At 41.0% G+C, this 17,015-nt stretch overlaps 2 protein-coding genes across 6 annotated transcripts in view; one reads left to right on the top strand and one right to left on the bottom strand.

The window, feature by feature from the left end:
- FKBP15 (FKBP prolyl isomerase family member 15) overlaps nucleotides 1-2,310 on the bottom strand; it is a 78,814-nt gene extending 76,504 nt beyond the window's left edge. For 2 of the 4 annotated variants that reach the window (XM_060199968.1, XM_060199967.1), the window contains exon 1: nucleotides 2,113-2,310. In XM_060199968.1, coding sequence (XP_060055951.1) covers nucleotides 2,113-2,165 — 53 coding nt within the window. In that variant the 5' untranslated portion in view covers nucleotides 2,166-2,310. The remainder of the gene's footprint in view (nucleotides 1-2,112) is intronic. The other 2 variants (XM_007526736.3, XM_060199969.1) reach the window with 1 other exon arrangement.
- Nucleotides 2,311-2,448: 138 nt separating this feature from the next.
- Nucleotides 2,449-17,015, top strand: part of SLC31A1 (solute carrier family 31 member 1) — a 62,092-nt gene continuing 47,525 nt past the window's right edge. The window contains exons 1-2 of one of the 2 annotated variants that reach the window (XM_060199970.1): nucleotides 2,479-2,604; nucleotides 9,019-9,129. The gene's annotated coding sequence lies outside the window, so the exon portion shown is untranslated. Of the gene's footprint in view, nucleotides 2,605-9,018; nucleotides 9,130-17,015 lie in introns of both variants that reach the window. The other variant, XM_007526737.3, reaches the window with a different exon arrangement.

Below are 17,015 nucleotides of genomic sequence, written 5' to 3' on the forward strand. Positions count from 1 at the left end.
TAAGTCATCTGTATAAACTATTTACTAAGCCTTTTTTCTTCACTGAATTAGTTGCTATCAGTCTAAAAGCAGTCACATGCCTAGAACTAAAGTGTTTTGATGTGCCTGCTACAGGATGAGCCTACCACAGGAAAGGAGCACAGCTCAGCCACCAAGAGCTTGCTTCAGGCCAGAAATGTGGAGGGGGAAAAAAGGACACATGACTGTCATTATCTACCCTACAAAGTACTGCTTGCTGTATGAAAGTAGCCCTAACATTCCTTTACAGATTTGCCCCCAAATACTGTCACCTAACGAAACATATGAATTTAAAGTATATCTTGGAAATCACTAGAAGGAACTGGCACTAACAAAGCAGACTTGTACGGAAAACAAAAAAGAAACATTGATTAGATGTAGGCTGGACTATATGGAAATTTTCATGAATGTTTTGGGTAAAACAACAACAACAACAAAAAAAAAAGGAACCTTACCAAAAGGTCGAGAAGCAACAGTTTAATTCTCTCAAATAACTGAGCAAAAGACAGAACACTAAGTAGAACCAAGTTTATGTAGGGCATCTAAAGTGGGGACAAGGATGGGATAGGGTGGCCAAAAGTAAAAAGAAGACTTAAGGATAAGTAATGTAGAGTGGGGGGGGGGGTATAATGGCTTTGCATAATGGTTATGCAAAGTGATTCTCAAGCCTGAGGCTCCAAAATCTCAGGTTCAGTCTGCTGTGTCACAGTGTAATCAAAAGGTCCTATTTAAGAACAAAAGAGAGCCAGTATTATTTTATAGCCATTCTTATACTGAATGCTCCAGCAGGACTGCAAGCAACTGGAGGGCAGGCCCAACAGTTTAATCCTCTTTATAACCTCTAAGCAGTTAGTACAATGAGGGTAATGTATTGCTGTATTCATCATCCTACTGTACATACTTAAACACTTTAAATACTTCTTCAAAGAATGGCTCTGAAATAATCAATTTGGCAGTTTAGAAGTTTGACGGGATGGGGGCTAGGCAGTGGCACAGTGGGTTATGCGCACATGGTAAGAAGCGCAAGGATCCCGGTTCAAGCACCCCCCCCCCCCCCGCTCCCCACCTGCAGGTGGGTCACTTCACTGGAGGTGAAGCAGGTCTGCAGATGTCTATCTCTCCCCCTCTCTGTTTTCCTCTCCTCTCTCAATTTCTCTCTGTCCTATCCAGCAACGACGACAGCAATAACAACAACAAAAACGATAAACAACAAGGACAACAAAAGGAAAAAAATGGCCTCCAGAAACAGTGGATTCAAGTGCAGGCACCGAGTCCCAGCAATAACCCTGGAGGGAAAAGAAAAAAAGAAGGAGTTTGACGGGAGTCAAGTTGTTCACAACACAAGGGGAAAGACCAATTACTGGAAAAGATTAAGCCTAGCCTTGAGAAGATTTGTACCCCTACATTATAAGTAACTGGAAGCAGGCAGCAGTAACCAAAGTCTCTACATAACGTTCAAGCTTCTGAATGCAACTTCACAACTATTATTCATTCCAAAGTACTTCCTAAGCACTAAGTGGCAGGTACTGCGTGCTGGGCGCCACATAGAGAAGAACCATTTAAGGAACTTGTCCTATCAAGGTTCCTGACCTAGTAAGTTCGATGTGCGTGCATAATAAGCATGTCTAACTTTGGGGATGAAGAAAACAGTGTATTCTACCAGGGCCGTGGGAGAAAGGGACTAGGGAAAAGTACACAAAAAGTAACCTATGAGCTGGGCCCCCAAGGATGCTCCAGTTGATCAGTAGGGTGGTAAGTGCCACCGCCCTGATCACGGAGAAGTCTCTTATTGGCGGCTCCTACAAACACTCTAAAGCAGACTGTCTCATCAGCAATCACCCCCACTCCACAGAAAGAAAAACTGTCACCCAGAGAGCAAGAAGTGAACAGCAGTGCTAGGCTGCACACGGGGGAAATGCCAAGTGGACAGACAACAGTTTTGCGTTCTGCAGCCATTCTAGCGGTGCAGAGCAAGGGAATGCTGCCGAGGCTGGATCCGGAAGTAGAACAGAGGTCTACGAGATGACCACCGCCTCCTGTCCCAGGCCTCAACCACTAGCTTCGTCCTCGGGCCCACACTTCTCACTCACTCACCCGCCACTGGGCGAGAGAAAATCAGTATCGTCTTCGTCTCCCGCACCGAACATTGTGGCAGCTTTGGCCCAGCAGCGGGAAGGAAGTCGGAGCTTTCGCAGGCTCCGCCACTGCTGAAGTCGTGAAATGTCGCGGCAGCGCGCGCTGCTTTCCGACAGACCGAAGTCCCGCAGGATAGATCCAACAGGAGGAGACTAAGGTGCAGAAGAAGGTGGGACAAAGGCAAATAGGAGGACCTGGAAGTCACGCGCGCCTCGGGACGTAAGCCGCTCCACCCCCGCAGGGGAGGTGAAACTCGCGGGAGCTGGAAATCCTGCGCCGCGATAGGTCATCGACTCTGGGGGCGGGTCAGGGGCGGGAATCCGCGGCCTAGGTGGCGGTGGTGTACACGTCCTGCGGGGCAGAATTGCAGGGGGCTTTGCAGAGTCGCGTCGTGGTGACGGCTTGAGGATCTGAGGCAGAGGTGCCGGCGGCAGGACTGGATCTGGAAATGTAAGAGGCCCTTCCATCACTCCCTGCAGCCACACACAGGCAGGGTTTATTTTTTTCCCCCTCTGGGACAAGGACCCCGGCCACCCACATCACTCTTTTTAGGTCGGAGAAAGGGCCTGGAACGGGCTAGAGACTTGGGCTTTGAGCCCGGCCCCTGCGGTGATATAGCTGGAATGCTGACCTTGGGACCGGTGCTTGCTGCCTGAGGTTTTCGGTTTGTAAAACGGTCCTGACGCCCCTACCGCTTGTGTTTATTTCATTATATGGGTCTGTAATCAGCGGGCCATTTGTTTGGTGTTTCTATGCGTCCAGCTGGTCAAGATGCATTTAGACCTTAGAGGTCACTGAATCCAATCCCAGTCTCCTCGTAATTTACAGACAGGGAAGTCAAGGATCTACTAAGTAAGCACTTGAGTGACTAGTCCGAGGTCACACAGAGTAAAGGGCAGACTGAGGTTGGGTCCCTGGTCTCAGGGTTGAAGATTTAGCAGCTGATGGGTGATCAGGACCATGAAGTGTTGTGTGCTCTTACAGAATTGGTTATTGCTAGACTGTGGTATACATCTTTCAAGGAGGTCTCCTCTCTAGAATCCATGGAAGTGACTACAGGAGAGCTAAGACTGTTCTAATAGTGATGGAAAGAAGGAATCTTTACAAATTGAAAATCCTTGGCTTCAGCCTTTACCTGGGTTTTGTTGTCTTCCTGCCACAGACTTAACTCATCCATTGTTTCTAACTCCTCTGCTTCTAAGTTCCACCTCTATCTTATGTAAGTCTTTGGTAACCTAGTGTCATTCTTGAAATAGTCTCTAGGTAGGTCTGGTTTAGCCAGATTGTGGGTAAACAGATAAACAATAGTCTCCTCCATTTCCATGCCTCTTACTAAGGGCTTCCCTCAGTTTGTTAACACAAGGAATGTTTTATTCTGTTAGCCTGCAACAGAAATGAAATGATTTATGGCTCCCTCCCAGAGAACTTCATACCTCTTTTCACATTTTTTTCTGCTTTTTATTATAGTCTGTGTACTTCCACTAAATTGTAATCTCAAGGATACAGCTTATTCGCCTTGTTACGTCCAAGAAAACTATGCCTTCTTAGCATAATGGGTTCTCATGAATGCTTTAAGTTGAGTAATGGAATTCCTACTTGTACTCTTAGTCCTTAACTTACTCTCTGTTTGTTTTTTGTTTTTTTCTGTCCCTGAGAGCCTAGCAATACATCTTGTCTTTTACAAGTAGTTTCCAAAAAGGTAAAAATGCTGTGCTAGCTGTGAACTGTATGGGTTGCTTCATCTCTTTTGTTAATTAAAGATAGTTTTACTACTGTTTGAAGCTCTGGAGGAGGGAAGTAGGATAACTAGAAATATTATTTATAAGTCTAATTTTTATTAGTGAGGTTGAGGGACAGAACTGTTGTCTGCTTCCTGGTTTATTTTATAGATTAAGATGGTTAAAGCTGTGAAGGCTAATAGTGATGCAACCCAAACACTGGAACTGGAACTTGTTGCAGATAGCTTTCTCTATAGAGTGCGGGACTGGCTCCTTTTCACAGGGTTAAAAAGAGAGAGAGAGAGAGAGAGAGGGAGAGAATGAACTAGATAAGCAATATAGATCTTTTTTTTTTCCCCTCCTGGGTTATTGCTGGGCTCGGTGCCTGCACCATGAATCCACCGCTCCTGGAGGCCATTTTTTACCCCTTTTGTTGCCCTTGTTGTTGAAGCCTCCTTGTGGTTATTATTATTGCCATTGTTGATGTTGTTCGTTGTTGGACAGGACAGAGAGAAATGGAGAGAGATGGGGAAGACAGAGAGGGGTAGAGAAAGACAGACACCTGCAGACCTGCTTCACCGCCTGTGAAGCGACTCCCCTGCAGGTGGGGAGCCAGGGGCTCGAATCAGGATCCTTACTCCGGTCCTTGCGCTTTGCACCACATGCGCCACCGCCCAACCCCCAATATAGATCTTTCTAATTCCTCTCCCTAACACTGATCATTATCCCTATAGCACTGAGCAGTGCTTTTTAAAAACATGCTTCAAATGAGCCAGGGCTGGAAATTAATAAGGAACATACTTCCTTTATGTGAAACACTGAGTTTGACCATTAGCAAAAATCAAAAAAAGGGGGGGGATGGGAGAGAAGGAAGGAAGGAAGGAAAGCCTGGAGGGAGGGATGCAGGGAGGTGGCTAGTGGTAAAATTTTTTTTTTGTTGTATGCATGAGACCCTGGTTCAATTGCTTGCACCAAATTAAAAAAAAGACTGGCTGGTATTCTGCTGGTATCTGTCTCTGAATTAAATATATATTTTTTGATTATTCAAGCACCTATCTTGCATCCTTGAGTAAGGTGTTTTATCCAAGGTGTTTAATTAGCTCTTTTATTTTATTTGCAGTGCCAAGGAGTTGAACGCAGAGACTCCTATGTATGTGGTATCATGTGGACAGCCTCCCCAGATTAGTGTTTTAAGTTTTTCTTCTTAGAAAAAGAGGAGAGAGAGACAGAAAGAGAAAAGAAGAGCAGGAGAGAGAGCCCTACGATGGTGGAATATATCCCTCCACTGTCCATCGAGCTCTTGTACCATTCATGGAGTGCCCATGTGGTATCAGTACTTGAACCCAGTACCTTACACTTGATAAGGCTAGTGCTCTACCAATTGAGCTATCTCCTGACCTCTGGTTGGCCTTTTGAAACTAGAGAAAGAGAACCAGAGCATTGCTCTATCATATGTAACTGGGATCAAACTTCAAGATGCTTGTGCAGGTCCTTACACATCCTACTACGTGCATTTAACACAGTGCGCTACCGCCTGCCCCCCCCACCTAATTTTTTAAAATTTATTTATAAAATGAAAATATTGAAAAGACTGTAGGATAAAAGGGGTACGATTCCCACAACCAGCATTCTTTACCCCATACCTTCCCTTGAAAATTTTCCTATTCTTTATCCCTCTGGAAGCTTGGACCCAGGATCCAAAGCTGAGGTGCCAAACGTCTGGCTTCTGTAACTGCTTCTCGACTGAACATGGGCGTTGGCAGGTCGATCCATACTCCCAATTGTTTCTCTCTTTCCCTAGTGGGTCAGGGCTCTGAAGAGGTGGGGTTCCAGAACACATTAGTGAAGTCATTTGCCCGGGAGAGTCAGGTTGGCATCATGGTAGCATCTGCAAGTTGATGACTGAAAAGCATTAAGATATAAAGCAGAAAAAAATTGTTTAATAATCAGAAACCTAAAGGCAAGAAAATAGCAGATAAGATTTGGGAGTCTCCATTTTGGAAAAAAGCTAGTAGGTCTATTTTAAGTATATTCCAAGGGGCCCATAACTTTACTAATTTTTGCCTGAGCACAACAGCTAACATGCAGGTGGACCAAAGGGAAGATGGTGGGGTCTGAGGAGATGGTGTCCGAGTTGGAAGTAAGACTAGAAAGCTGGATCAGGGAAGAGAGTAGCTCCCAAATATGGGGAAAAGTATATAAATATTATTAACTGTAAATCCCATAGATTTGATATGGGGTCCATATTCTGTGTAACTTCTGCATCCCTGTAGGTCTGAGCTCACTTTCTGTGGTCACAGCTGGGAACATTCTAGGCTGCACTCATTACAAGACCCATCTTTCTGAGTGGTAGAGTATGTTGGCCCAGCCTCCCTTCAGAGAATGGGGCTGTCCCTACCATTGTTGATCCACATTGAGGGCAAGGTCCTATAGGCCCACCGAGGGGTACACTGTGTTGTTCCTGATGGAGATGACCAGTGACGGTGGACAGAGAGATCTGTTAGAGGTCTAAGCCCCAGATGTGCTAATTTTAACAACTCCTTTCAAACCTGCAGTTTTTCCACAAAGATAACAGTTTTTATATTTATTTATTTATTTATTTACTATTGTATAGAGACAGAGAAAAAATTAGAGGGGCAGGGAGATAGAGAGGGAGAGAGACAGAGAGACACCTGCAGCCCTATTTCACCACTTGTGAAGCTTCCCCCCTGCAGATCGGAACCAGGGGATTGAACCAGGGTCCTTATGCACTTTAATGTGAACCACTGTCTGGTCCCGACAATTTTTATATATAAGTACACCCATACTAATCATTGTTTGCTTCTCCTTTATACTTCATTGCTTTATTTTACTAAATTATATATTTGCAAGAACTAATGCAACTGGCAAAAACTAGTATGAGAGTTCTATGGGATAATCTACTAAGAATATAAGTCAACATCACTAGATAAGGTGCATGCCTTGCGCTGCCTGTGCCCAGGTCCTAACCCCAGCCCATATGGAAGTGACACAGCACCTGGGGAAGCTCCAGTGCCATGGTGTATCTCCTTCTTTCTCTGTCTGTCCCTCTTTCTATCTGAATGAAAAAGCCTGCCTAAGAGCAGTGAAATCACATGTATGTGAAGTCTGTCTCCTCAAAATAAACAAATAAATAAAAAGGATATAAGGTAGAGTGTACATAGGAAAGTTGTAAATTGAAAATGGAAACTCTGATACTTAGTACATTAAAATAAGCAGTTTGTGCCAAGAGAAATCTTATAGTAGGGGCTGAGAAGGAAATGCTTTTGAAGTTCCATTGCTTTGAGTTATAGCATTTCAAGATTTAAGTAACATCCCTAAGCAGAGGAGGGGCCCATCCTTAGGAATTCAAAGCCCTGCAGAGAAGGAAAGGGTTGAGAAGGGCCCACCCTACCTGTTTTTCTTTACACAAAGGCTTTAGTTTACACCCTGCTTTTTTAGGCTGAGGACATTATGCAATGCAGCATGGAAACCTGCATTCCAAAAGTTAATATGAGAAATGACTTTGAGGGTGAGCATTAAAGAAAATAAAGCTCAGCATCCAGTGAAATGTTAGGGGGCCTTCTCTTCTCTTTTTCTTTCTTTTTTTTTTTTTTAAGACAAGTTGAAACTTTTCCTAAATAGGTAGAGAAATCAATCAAAACTATACTATATAATTTTGAAGTCATTGAGAACACTTAAAATGTAGTTGTTCTATTTATGAATGGAATACTGTTAACTGTGTACCCACAGGCCCCTATCCTAATAGTTTTTCTGATTACTTTTTGTCAGCTTCCACACAGCCTGTACTTCTTAGTACAGCTCATACACTAAATTATGTGTGTGTGTGTGTGTGTGTGTGTGTGTGTGTGTGTGTGTGTGTGTGTGTGTGTGTCAGACTGGGCTTCTCAATTTTTTCTGTATATTTCTATTCAAAATTGAGAATAGAAATCATCACAGTATCTTCACTTAATGGATACACAATAAATTTGAATGAATGGATAAATGAAGAGATTGATTTCTTCTGTGGCCAGGAGATAGCTCACTAGATAGAATGCTTGCTTTTATCTTTTGTGTGGGCTGAGGTTTGAATCCTAGCACCACATAGGAGCACCATATCCTCAGGGAAAGCTCAGATGCTGTGATATCTCTTCTCTCTCTAACACAGTCACTGTCTATTATGTGAAAAAGTAGACTGTGAACATTAGAATCATATATATGTGCTTGAGGCGTTAGCACTGAGTGGGTGGGGGAGGGAGGAGGTGCAGCGGTCTGTGTGTGGGGGGGTCAGTGAATTCCTCAAGATCAAGCAAATAATAAGCCCCAAGAGCAGGATCTAAAAACCCATGTCTTCTGATTCCTAGCTATATACTTTTCCTAATACATCTGTGATAATTGAACTACTGTTCTCCTCTTTGGTTACATTCTTTTAATGCATTTACATTGTCATCCTTTATTAATTAAAGGAACAGAAAAGTGAAACAGGAACAGTTAAAATGCTTTTTTTCCCCTCATACCAAATTAATTCTCATTACTTTCCACAGGCAAACCAACAACATTGTGACTTAGATAATTAAAATCTAAGTCACTTTTAAGCAAGAAGGGCCTTTAAATGACTTGATTAAAGACTGTTGTTAAAACAGTGCTTTGACAATATATATGTATCTGACTAACTAGTGTTCTTTATTTTTAATTTATTTTTTACTTATTTAATTACTGATTATAAACAAACAAATTTAGAAGAGAGGGAGAGAGACCGAGAAACAACTGTACCTCTACTTCACCACTCATGAAGCTGCAGATGGGGAACAAGGGCTTGAATCTGAGTCCTTGCACACTGTAGTGTGTGCACTTAACCAGGTGCACCACTGTCTGGCCCCAACTAGTGCTCTTTAAATCATGGTATAAGAGGCTATATACTTTGATAGAAGAGTAAACCATCTATGTGACTTGGGTGTCAGAATTTAGAGATCAGTTTTGTCATGTAATGACTAATCAAACTATTGATAATATCTCAGAAAGTATTTTGACATATGTTGTAAGAAAAATATTGATTTATTCTGTACTGGATAGAGGCAGAGAGAAGTCAAGAAGGAAGGGGGAGAAAGAAGGGAAATGCTTCACCATTTGTGAAACTTTTCTGCTGTAGGTGGGGACCAGAGACTTGACTTGTGTCCTTGCATTCACAACTAGGTGCACCACCTCCTGGCCTCTAGATTTTGACATCTTATTTGCTCTTCACAACTCTGAGATTAGCAGGGTAGGTATTTTTTATATCCACTTAACAAATAAAGGAACTGGTATTTACTGAATTTGAGTGATTTGTTAATGTCATAGTTGGCAAACAATTCTAGAGCTTAGAGGTTTGATGCCTGACACAGTACTTTACTCTTTCATACTATCTATAAAATACACTGAAATATTTATGTAAATCATACTGATCATACCGAAGCACTTACATTAAACCACTGGAACATATTAAGATTACAGAAGGATCCAGTAAAAGGAGTATGAAAAGGATCATTTCATGATTACTTTATTCCAGGATGTGGCTTAGCCAGCCACAAAAGCTATCAGAGGAATGGAGTATACAGTAACTGAGAGATCACTCCTCACTGGACTTAGGCCCTTTCTGTCATTGCATAACTAAAGGATCTTTTTAGTTTGTTTGCCTGACATATCAAATTTGATTTGTCTTATTCTAGACCAGACAAATAAAAGCTTTCCTAAAAACCATTGTGAAGAATGTATTGTATACTTGAACTTTGTACAAAAAAGTGAGAGTGGATAAGAGAAACAGGATATGTAAAGCTCAGGAACCCCACCCACTTTGCTCCATCCAAGCAAACCTTCTGGAGAAACAGGAGGGCTGGAGAAAATGGGGAGCCTAGTGGTATAAGAACCCTTATATAAGTAGATTTTGTAGGTACAGTTTGTTAAAAAATGTACTTGTGGGGTGCCGGGCTATGGTGTACCAGGTTAAGCACAAGGATCCACACAAGAATCCCACTTTAAGCCCCTGGTTCCCCACCTGCAGGGGGTTTGCCTCACAGGCAGTGAAGCAGGTCTTTCTCTCTTCATCTCTTTGTCCCATTCCTCTCTCAATTTCTGTCTGTCCTGTCCAATTAAAAAATGTCTACCAGGAACAGTGGATTCACAGTGCAGACACCAAGCCCCAGTGATAACCCTGGAGGTTAAAAAAAAAAAAAAAAAGAAGAAGAAGAAGAGTGTACTTCTGTCATTAAGTAACATGAGCCTTAGTTACCTCTTTTGTAATATAAGGGAGTTGTACTTATTGATTTGATATTTTTTTGCCTCCAGGCATTATCGATGGGGCTCAGAGCCAGCACTATAAATCCACTGCTCCTGGAGGCTATTTTTCCCATTTTGTTGCCCTGTTGTTGCCCTTGTTGTGGTTTTTATTGTTATTGTTGTTATATCTGTTGTTGGATAGGACAGAGAGAGGAGGAAATATAGACATCTGCAGATCTGCTTCAGCACTTGCAAAGCAACCCCCCTGTGGGTGGGGAGCCGGGGGCTTGAACTGGGATCCTTACACTGGTCCTTGTGCTTTGCACCATGTGTGCTTAATCCGCTGCACTACTGCCGAAAATAGCCCCCTATTTTGATTTTGTAAAATAGGAAATACAGTTTATATGATTCATATTTCAAAAATTACACAAGAATAGTTCATGAGAAATGTTTCTTCTGTTCCTAACCACATCTGAACAGTTCCTCTCCCAAGGATTACAGTGTTACCCCATTCTGTCTTCCTATGCCAAAGTTAAAATAGATGCTTACAAACAACATGTATGCACTTTCTCCCATTTAAAATTGTTCACAATGGTAACATAAATGCCTTTCACATTTTATATAAAGCTTGCTGAAACTTTCATGTAAATCATAAATAAAAACCAGTACACCCTGCTTTCTCCATTTTACAATATATCTTCGAGATCATTCTGTATCAGTATATAAAAAGCTTCATCATTCTTGTTCACAGATATAAAGGATTGCATTTTATGAAAATATGACCTTTTCCCCCCAGAATCACGGCCTCTCACATTAGCAGTTTCACCACTCTCAGCTTATTCATTTAGAGAAGGGGGCAGGGGCAGGAGCCACAGCTCTAGAGTTTCCCTTGTGCCATGGTACTTACATGCAACACTGGAGTTCAAATCTAGACCGCGCACATGTCAAGACACATGCCCTACCCAGTGAACTATCTAGCTTGAAAATGTAGTAATCTTAAACCTAACCAAAGAAGTGAAAGACTTGTATACTGAAAATTATGAGTCACTACTCAAAGAAATTGAAAAAAACACAAAGAAGTAGAAAGATATTCCATGTTCATGGGTTGGAATAATTAACATCATTAAAATGAATATACTACCCAGAGCCATATACAGATTAAATGTTATCCTCATCAACATCCCAAACACATTTTTTAGGAGAATAGAATAAATGAGACAAATGTTTATCTGGAACCAGAAAAGACCTAGAATTGCCAAAACAATCTTGAGAAGAAAGAACAGAACTGGAGACATCACACTCCCAGTTCTCAAATTGTATTTAGGGCCATTGTCATAAAAACTGCTTGGTACTGGAACATGAGTAGAAGCACTGACCAGTGGAATTGAATTGAGAGCCCAGAAGTAAGTCCCCACACCTATGGATGTCTAATCTTTGACAGAGGTGCCCAGACTATTAAATGGGGAAAGCAGAGTTTCTTCAACAACTGATGTTGGGAAAAAAATGGATTGAAACATGCAAAAGAATGAAGCTGAACCACTGTATTTCACCAAATACAAAAGTAAATTCCAAGTGGATCAAGGAGTTAGATGTTAGACTAGAAACTATTGATACTAAGAGGAAAATATTGGCAGAACTCTTTTCCAGATAAATTTTAAAGACATCTCCAATGAATCGAATCCAGTTACAAAAAAGACTAAGGCAAATATAAACCTATGGGACTACATCAAATTAAAAAGCTTCTGCACAGCAAAAGAAACCAGTACACAAACTAAGAGGCCCCTCACAGAATGGGAGATCTTTACATACCATACATCAAACAAGAGGCTAGTAACCAAAATATATAAAAGAGCTTGCCAAACTCAACCACAAGAAAACAAATAGCCCCATCCAAAAATGGGGCGAGGACATGGACAGAATGTTCACCACAGAAGAGATCCAAAAGGCCAAGAAACACATGAAAAAAATGCTCCAAGTCTTTGATTGTCAGAGAAATGCAAATAAAGACAACAATGAGATACCACTTCATTCCTGTGAGAATGTCATACATCAGAAAAGGCAGCATCAGCAAATGCTGGAGAGGTTGTGGGGTCAAAGGAACACTCCTCCACTGCTGGTGGGAATGTAAATTGGTCCAACCCCTGCAGAGACCAGTCTAGAGAACTCTCACAAGGCTAGAAGTGGACCTACCCTATGACCCTACAATTCCTCTCCTGGGGATATATCCTAAGGAACCCAACACATCCATCCAAAAAGATTTATATATACCTATGTTCATAGCAGCACAATTTGTAATAGCCAAAGCCTGAAAGCAATTCAGGTGTCCAACAGCAGATGAGTGGCTGAGCAAGTTGTGGTCTATATACACAATGGAATACTACTCAGCTATTAAAAACAGTGACTTCACCATTTTCAGCCGATCATGAATGGAGCTTGAAGAAATTATGTTAAATGAAATAAATCAGAAAGAGAAGGATGAATATGGGATGATCTCACTCTCAAGCAGAAGTTGAAAAACAAGATCAGAAGAGAAAACACAAGTAGAACCTGAACTGGAGTTGGTATATTGCACCAAAGTAAAAGACTGGGGTGGATGGGGTTGGAGGGGGGAGAATACAGGTCCAAAAAGGATGACAGAGGACCTAGTGGGGGTTGTAATGTTATGTGGAAAACTGAGAAATGTTATGCATGTACAAACTATTGTATTTACTGTCGAATGTAAAACATTAATCCCCCAATAAAGAAATTTTCAAAAATGTGGTAATTTAATTACTGTCTTAATTACTCTGAAATAGGGTTATATTTTCAATAATTGGCTGTAATGTATATACCAGTAAATACTAACTTTGTGTGTGCGTATGTGTGTGTATAATTTCAAATATTTGCCAATACATATCTATATTTACTGTTGGGCTATCAGAAAAGTCATGACACATTTTTGCATAGAAAATCATAACATGACTGGGCTGGATGGTGATGCACCTGGTTAAGTGCACACATTACAGTACACAAGGACCTAGGTTCAAGTCCCCAGCCCTCACCTGCAGGGGGAAAGTTTCACAAGTAGTGATGCAGGACTGCAGGTGTCTCTGTCTCTCTCCCTCTGTATCTCCCCCTTCCCTCTCAATTTCTGGCTGTCTCTATCTAATCAAGACAATAAAAATGTTTTTAAAAAGAAGAAGATTCAAAATTAAGTTGCAGATATTCAAAAGAAAAGAAAAGAGAAAATCATGACATGACTTTTCTGACTTTTAGAAGTTGTAATGCTGGTAAAAGTATTTACATATCAGAATGATAACTAAGACTCTCCTAGTTCTGATACTCTATGAAGCTTTACTTATAAGTGAACAGTGAAAGAATTGATTGTCATATTCTTGAAAACAATTTTTTCTGTCTTGTTACTCAAAGATTACATATTAGGTAAAAGCTAAATGCAAGCAGCCTCACAAGAATTACTTCATCCTTGAACTTGAATTGACAAAAGTCACTACCAACATTATGATCCTACAGATTTTAGGTTTTATTTACTTCAGGGTGTATCACGTCAGATTGAGAATTGTTCCTGCCCTTTTTGGTGGTCCATTCACTTGTATGGTAGTTTTCCATCCTTTTACTTTGAGTCTGTGTTTGTCTTGTTGAGTTAGGTGGGATTCCTACAGAAAACATATGGTTGGGTTGTGTTTTCTGATCCATCTTCCTACTCTGTGTCTTTAAATAGGTGAATTCAGGCCATTGACATTTATTGGTATCATAGATTGAAGATATTTTAATACCATTATTGTAATTTTTTTAATATTCTGACATATGGCATGTTTATGGTAACCTGATTGTATATTATAAGAGACCTTTCAGAACTTCTTGCAGGGCAGGCTTGGTGATAGTTCAATTGTTGCTTGTCTGAGAAGGTTTTTATGCTTCCATCTAGTCTTTTTTTTTTTTTCCCTTTTGTTGCCCTTGTTTTTTGTTTTTGTTTTTTACTGTTGTAGTTATTATTGTTGTTGTTATTGATGTTGTTGTTGGATAGGACAGAAAGAAATGGAGAGAGGAGGGGAAGACAGAGAGGGGGAGAGAAAGACAGACATCTGCAGACCTGCTTCACCACCTGTGAAGCGACTCCCTGCAGGTGGAGAGCCGGGAGCTCAAACTGGGATCCTTATGCCGGTCCTTGAGCTTTGCGCCACCTGTGCTTAACCTGCAGCACTACCGCCTGACTCCCTGCTTCCATCTAGTCTTAATGACAGTCTAGCAGGATATAGTAGTCTTGGTTGAAAGCCTTTCTCATTGAGAACTCGATAGATAGCTTGCCATTCTCTTTTGGCCTGTAGTGTTTGTGTGGAGAAATCTGTTGCTAATCTTATGGGTTTTCCCCTGTAAGTGATTCTTTGTTTTTCTCTTGCAGCCATCAGAATCCTTTATCCTTACTCCTTTTCATTCTAAATATGTGTCTTGGCGTCTTTAAGTCTGGGTTAATTCTGTTTGGGACCCTCTGAGCTTCTATGTTTTTTATGTTGTCTAGAGTAGGGAAGTTCTCAGCTACTATGTCATGTAGAATGCTTTCTTCCCCTCCCTCTCTTTCTTCTTCTGGTAAGCCAATATTGCATATATTGCTTCTTTTGAAGTCATCCCATATAACTCTGTTGTTATTTTCAGTATCTCTCAATCTCTTTTTGAGATCTCTTCTTAGTTTTTTCTAATTCATCTTCAATCTTGGTAAATCTGTTTTCTGCCTCACTTAATTCTATTCTCTCTCCCCTCTGTTGTTTTCTGTAGCTCATCTATTTTGTTACCCTGTTTTGATACTGTTTTAGCTTGTTCAGCTAGTTGTGTTCTTAACTCAGCTATTTCAGCTTTCAGCTAACTACCTTGAGATAATCAGTGTTTTCTTTCAAAGTCTCATTTGCCATTTCCCCTTTTCTGATGATATTACTTTCAAACACTTTCCTCACTCCTTTGTCTAATGACTCAGTTAGGGTTTGATTCTTGTCCTCATTCTTATGTGTTTCTTCCTTTGGGTTGGGGGGTTATCCTGGCTTTTGTTCTGGTTCATTTCTCCAGTGTTTCTTCTTGGTTTAACCCTTGTATATAGTGTATTATGAGGTCCCTCTCTTGGTACTATTCAGTCCACTAGTTACACTTGCCTGGATTGACTTGTGTTTAAGTAAAGTACTTAAAGAGTTCACAGTTATAAAAATTAACAGTTGTTTCAGTGTTGTCTCAATCCTTGAGGTGAAACAGGTTGCTATTAAAACCTCTTATTTTTTTTTTCTTTCCTGTAGGCTATGGGAGCCTGTGGGATTTTGAACTATAAGTAGATTGTTTAGTTTAATTACTTCTAACCTAGAGATAAAATGGTTTGGGGATGAGATAGCACAGTGGTTATGCAAAGAAACTCCCATGCCCCAAGGGTCCAAAGGCCCAGGCCCATTAGGCTTCTCTGAAAACAGCAAGAGTCTAGCTGGGCAGTACTCCTTGGCCCTGTGAGTTTCTAAACAAATCTTGCAGGTTCTGAGCCAATTATTCAATGTGTTTCTGAATTCATTAGGAGAACAATGTGGAAAGGCTCCCACTGTACAGCCCCACTTCCAGACAACTGGTTGTGTATGTCTTCTCCTGAGTTTCCTGGTCAGTTCTCATCCCCCAATGTCAGCACTGGGCCTCCCCACTGCTGCTCCAACCTCCAAGGGACAGTAACAGTGGAGACTCACAGTTGCATTTGGTGAGCCTTAGGGGATCCTCTCCTTCTCTCAGCAGTTTATTTGTTGGTACAACTCAGACGGGAGGTGGTACTTCAACTGGCAAACTGCCAGACTGTTACCAGTCACTCCCGACGAGCTTTCAGCCCCAGGAATATCTCCTTAGACCCCTCTCTATCCATGAGCCACACACATTTGCACTTACCCGTGACTTGGCAGGTTCCCAAAGTATTCCAAATCTTGTCTTCTTGTGTTCTTAAGTGATCTTTGTTATTCTCAGTTGTAAGGGGGGAGAGGAGAAGATGCAGCTGCTGCTATTCTGAAGCCCCACCTCCAGAAGTCTCTTCTATTCTACAAACTTTATTAGTGCCTTTCAGTGTAGTACTACTCAGGACCTGATTTTGTAAAGTGATTTTTTTTAGTAAGATTTATTTGTTGATGAGAGAGAGTAAGACAACTAGAGCATCACTCTGGCACATGGACTGCTGGTTATCTGACCTACAGTTCAATCAAATAGATCACCCCTTTCCAAATATAAGCTTTCTTCAATGTTAGATTCCCAAGGAATACTATAACCAGATGATTCAGGGTGCTTCATTAGCCTTCTTTTCTTCCTGGTATTTAGACAACTTTCAAAAGGTACAAGAGGCATCCTCTGAGAAGTTTCCTCTGTTACAGTTTCAGATATATTCAAGGTGCATGATACTACATATTACAGTTTAGAACTAAGGGTAGAATTACTGCCCCTTCCCTTACTTTCTAGAAACTAGAATATAGAAAAGATACAGTGAGCAGAAACATACTTTATCATATTTCTATTTCAAGGTGGCATATTAAGTACATTTCTTCCACTTCCCAAAATCCCAGTAAAGTGACAATATATGTATAAAAGGAAGAAAAGGTGTGATGTTGTGATTTATTTGGTTTTGTTTTTTCTTTCCTTTTATTGTGATGTTGTAATTTATAATATGAATAACATTTGGTGTTTGTCTTATTTCTCACATAATATCTTAAAACCCTTACAATTTTTTTTAACTATAAGAGAGGTGAAGTGCCTTTTGTTATGCTAATGAGATAAATTTTGGAAAGTTTTTAGGTGAACTACAGTATTGGGGGCTGCTTGCTTATGAAGCTAGTCCAATGATCAGATATTTGAACTTTCTTTCACAACTCTTAGGGCTGGTGATTGAATTCTGTCACC

Source organism: Erinaceus europaeus, chromosome 10 (genome assembly GCF_950295315.1).
Source record: "Erinaceus europaeus chromosome 10, mEriEur2.1, whole genome shotgun sequence".
NCBI classification, from domain to species: domain Eukaryota; kingdom Metazoa; phylum Chordata; class Mammalia; order Eulipotyphla; family Erinaceidae; genus Erinaceus; species Erinaceus europaeus.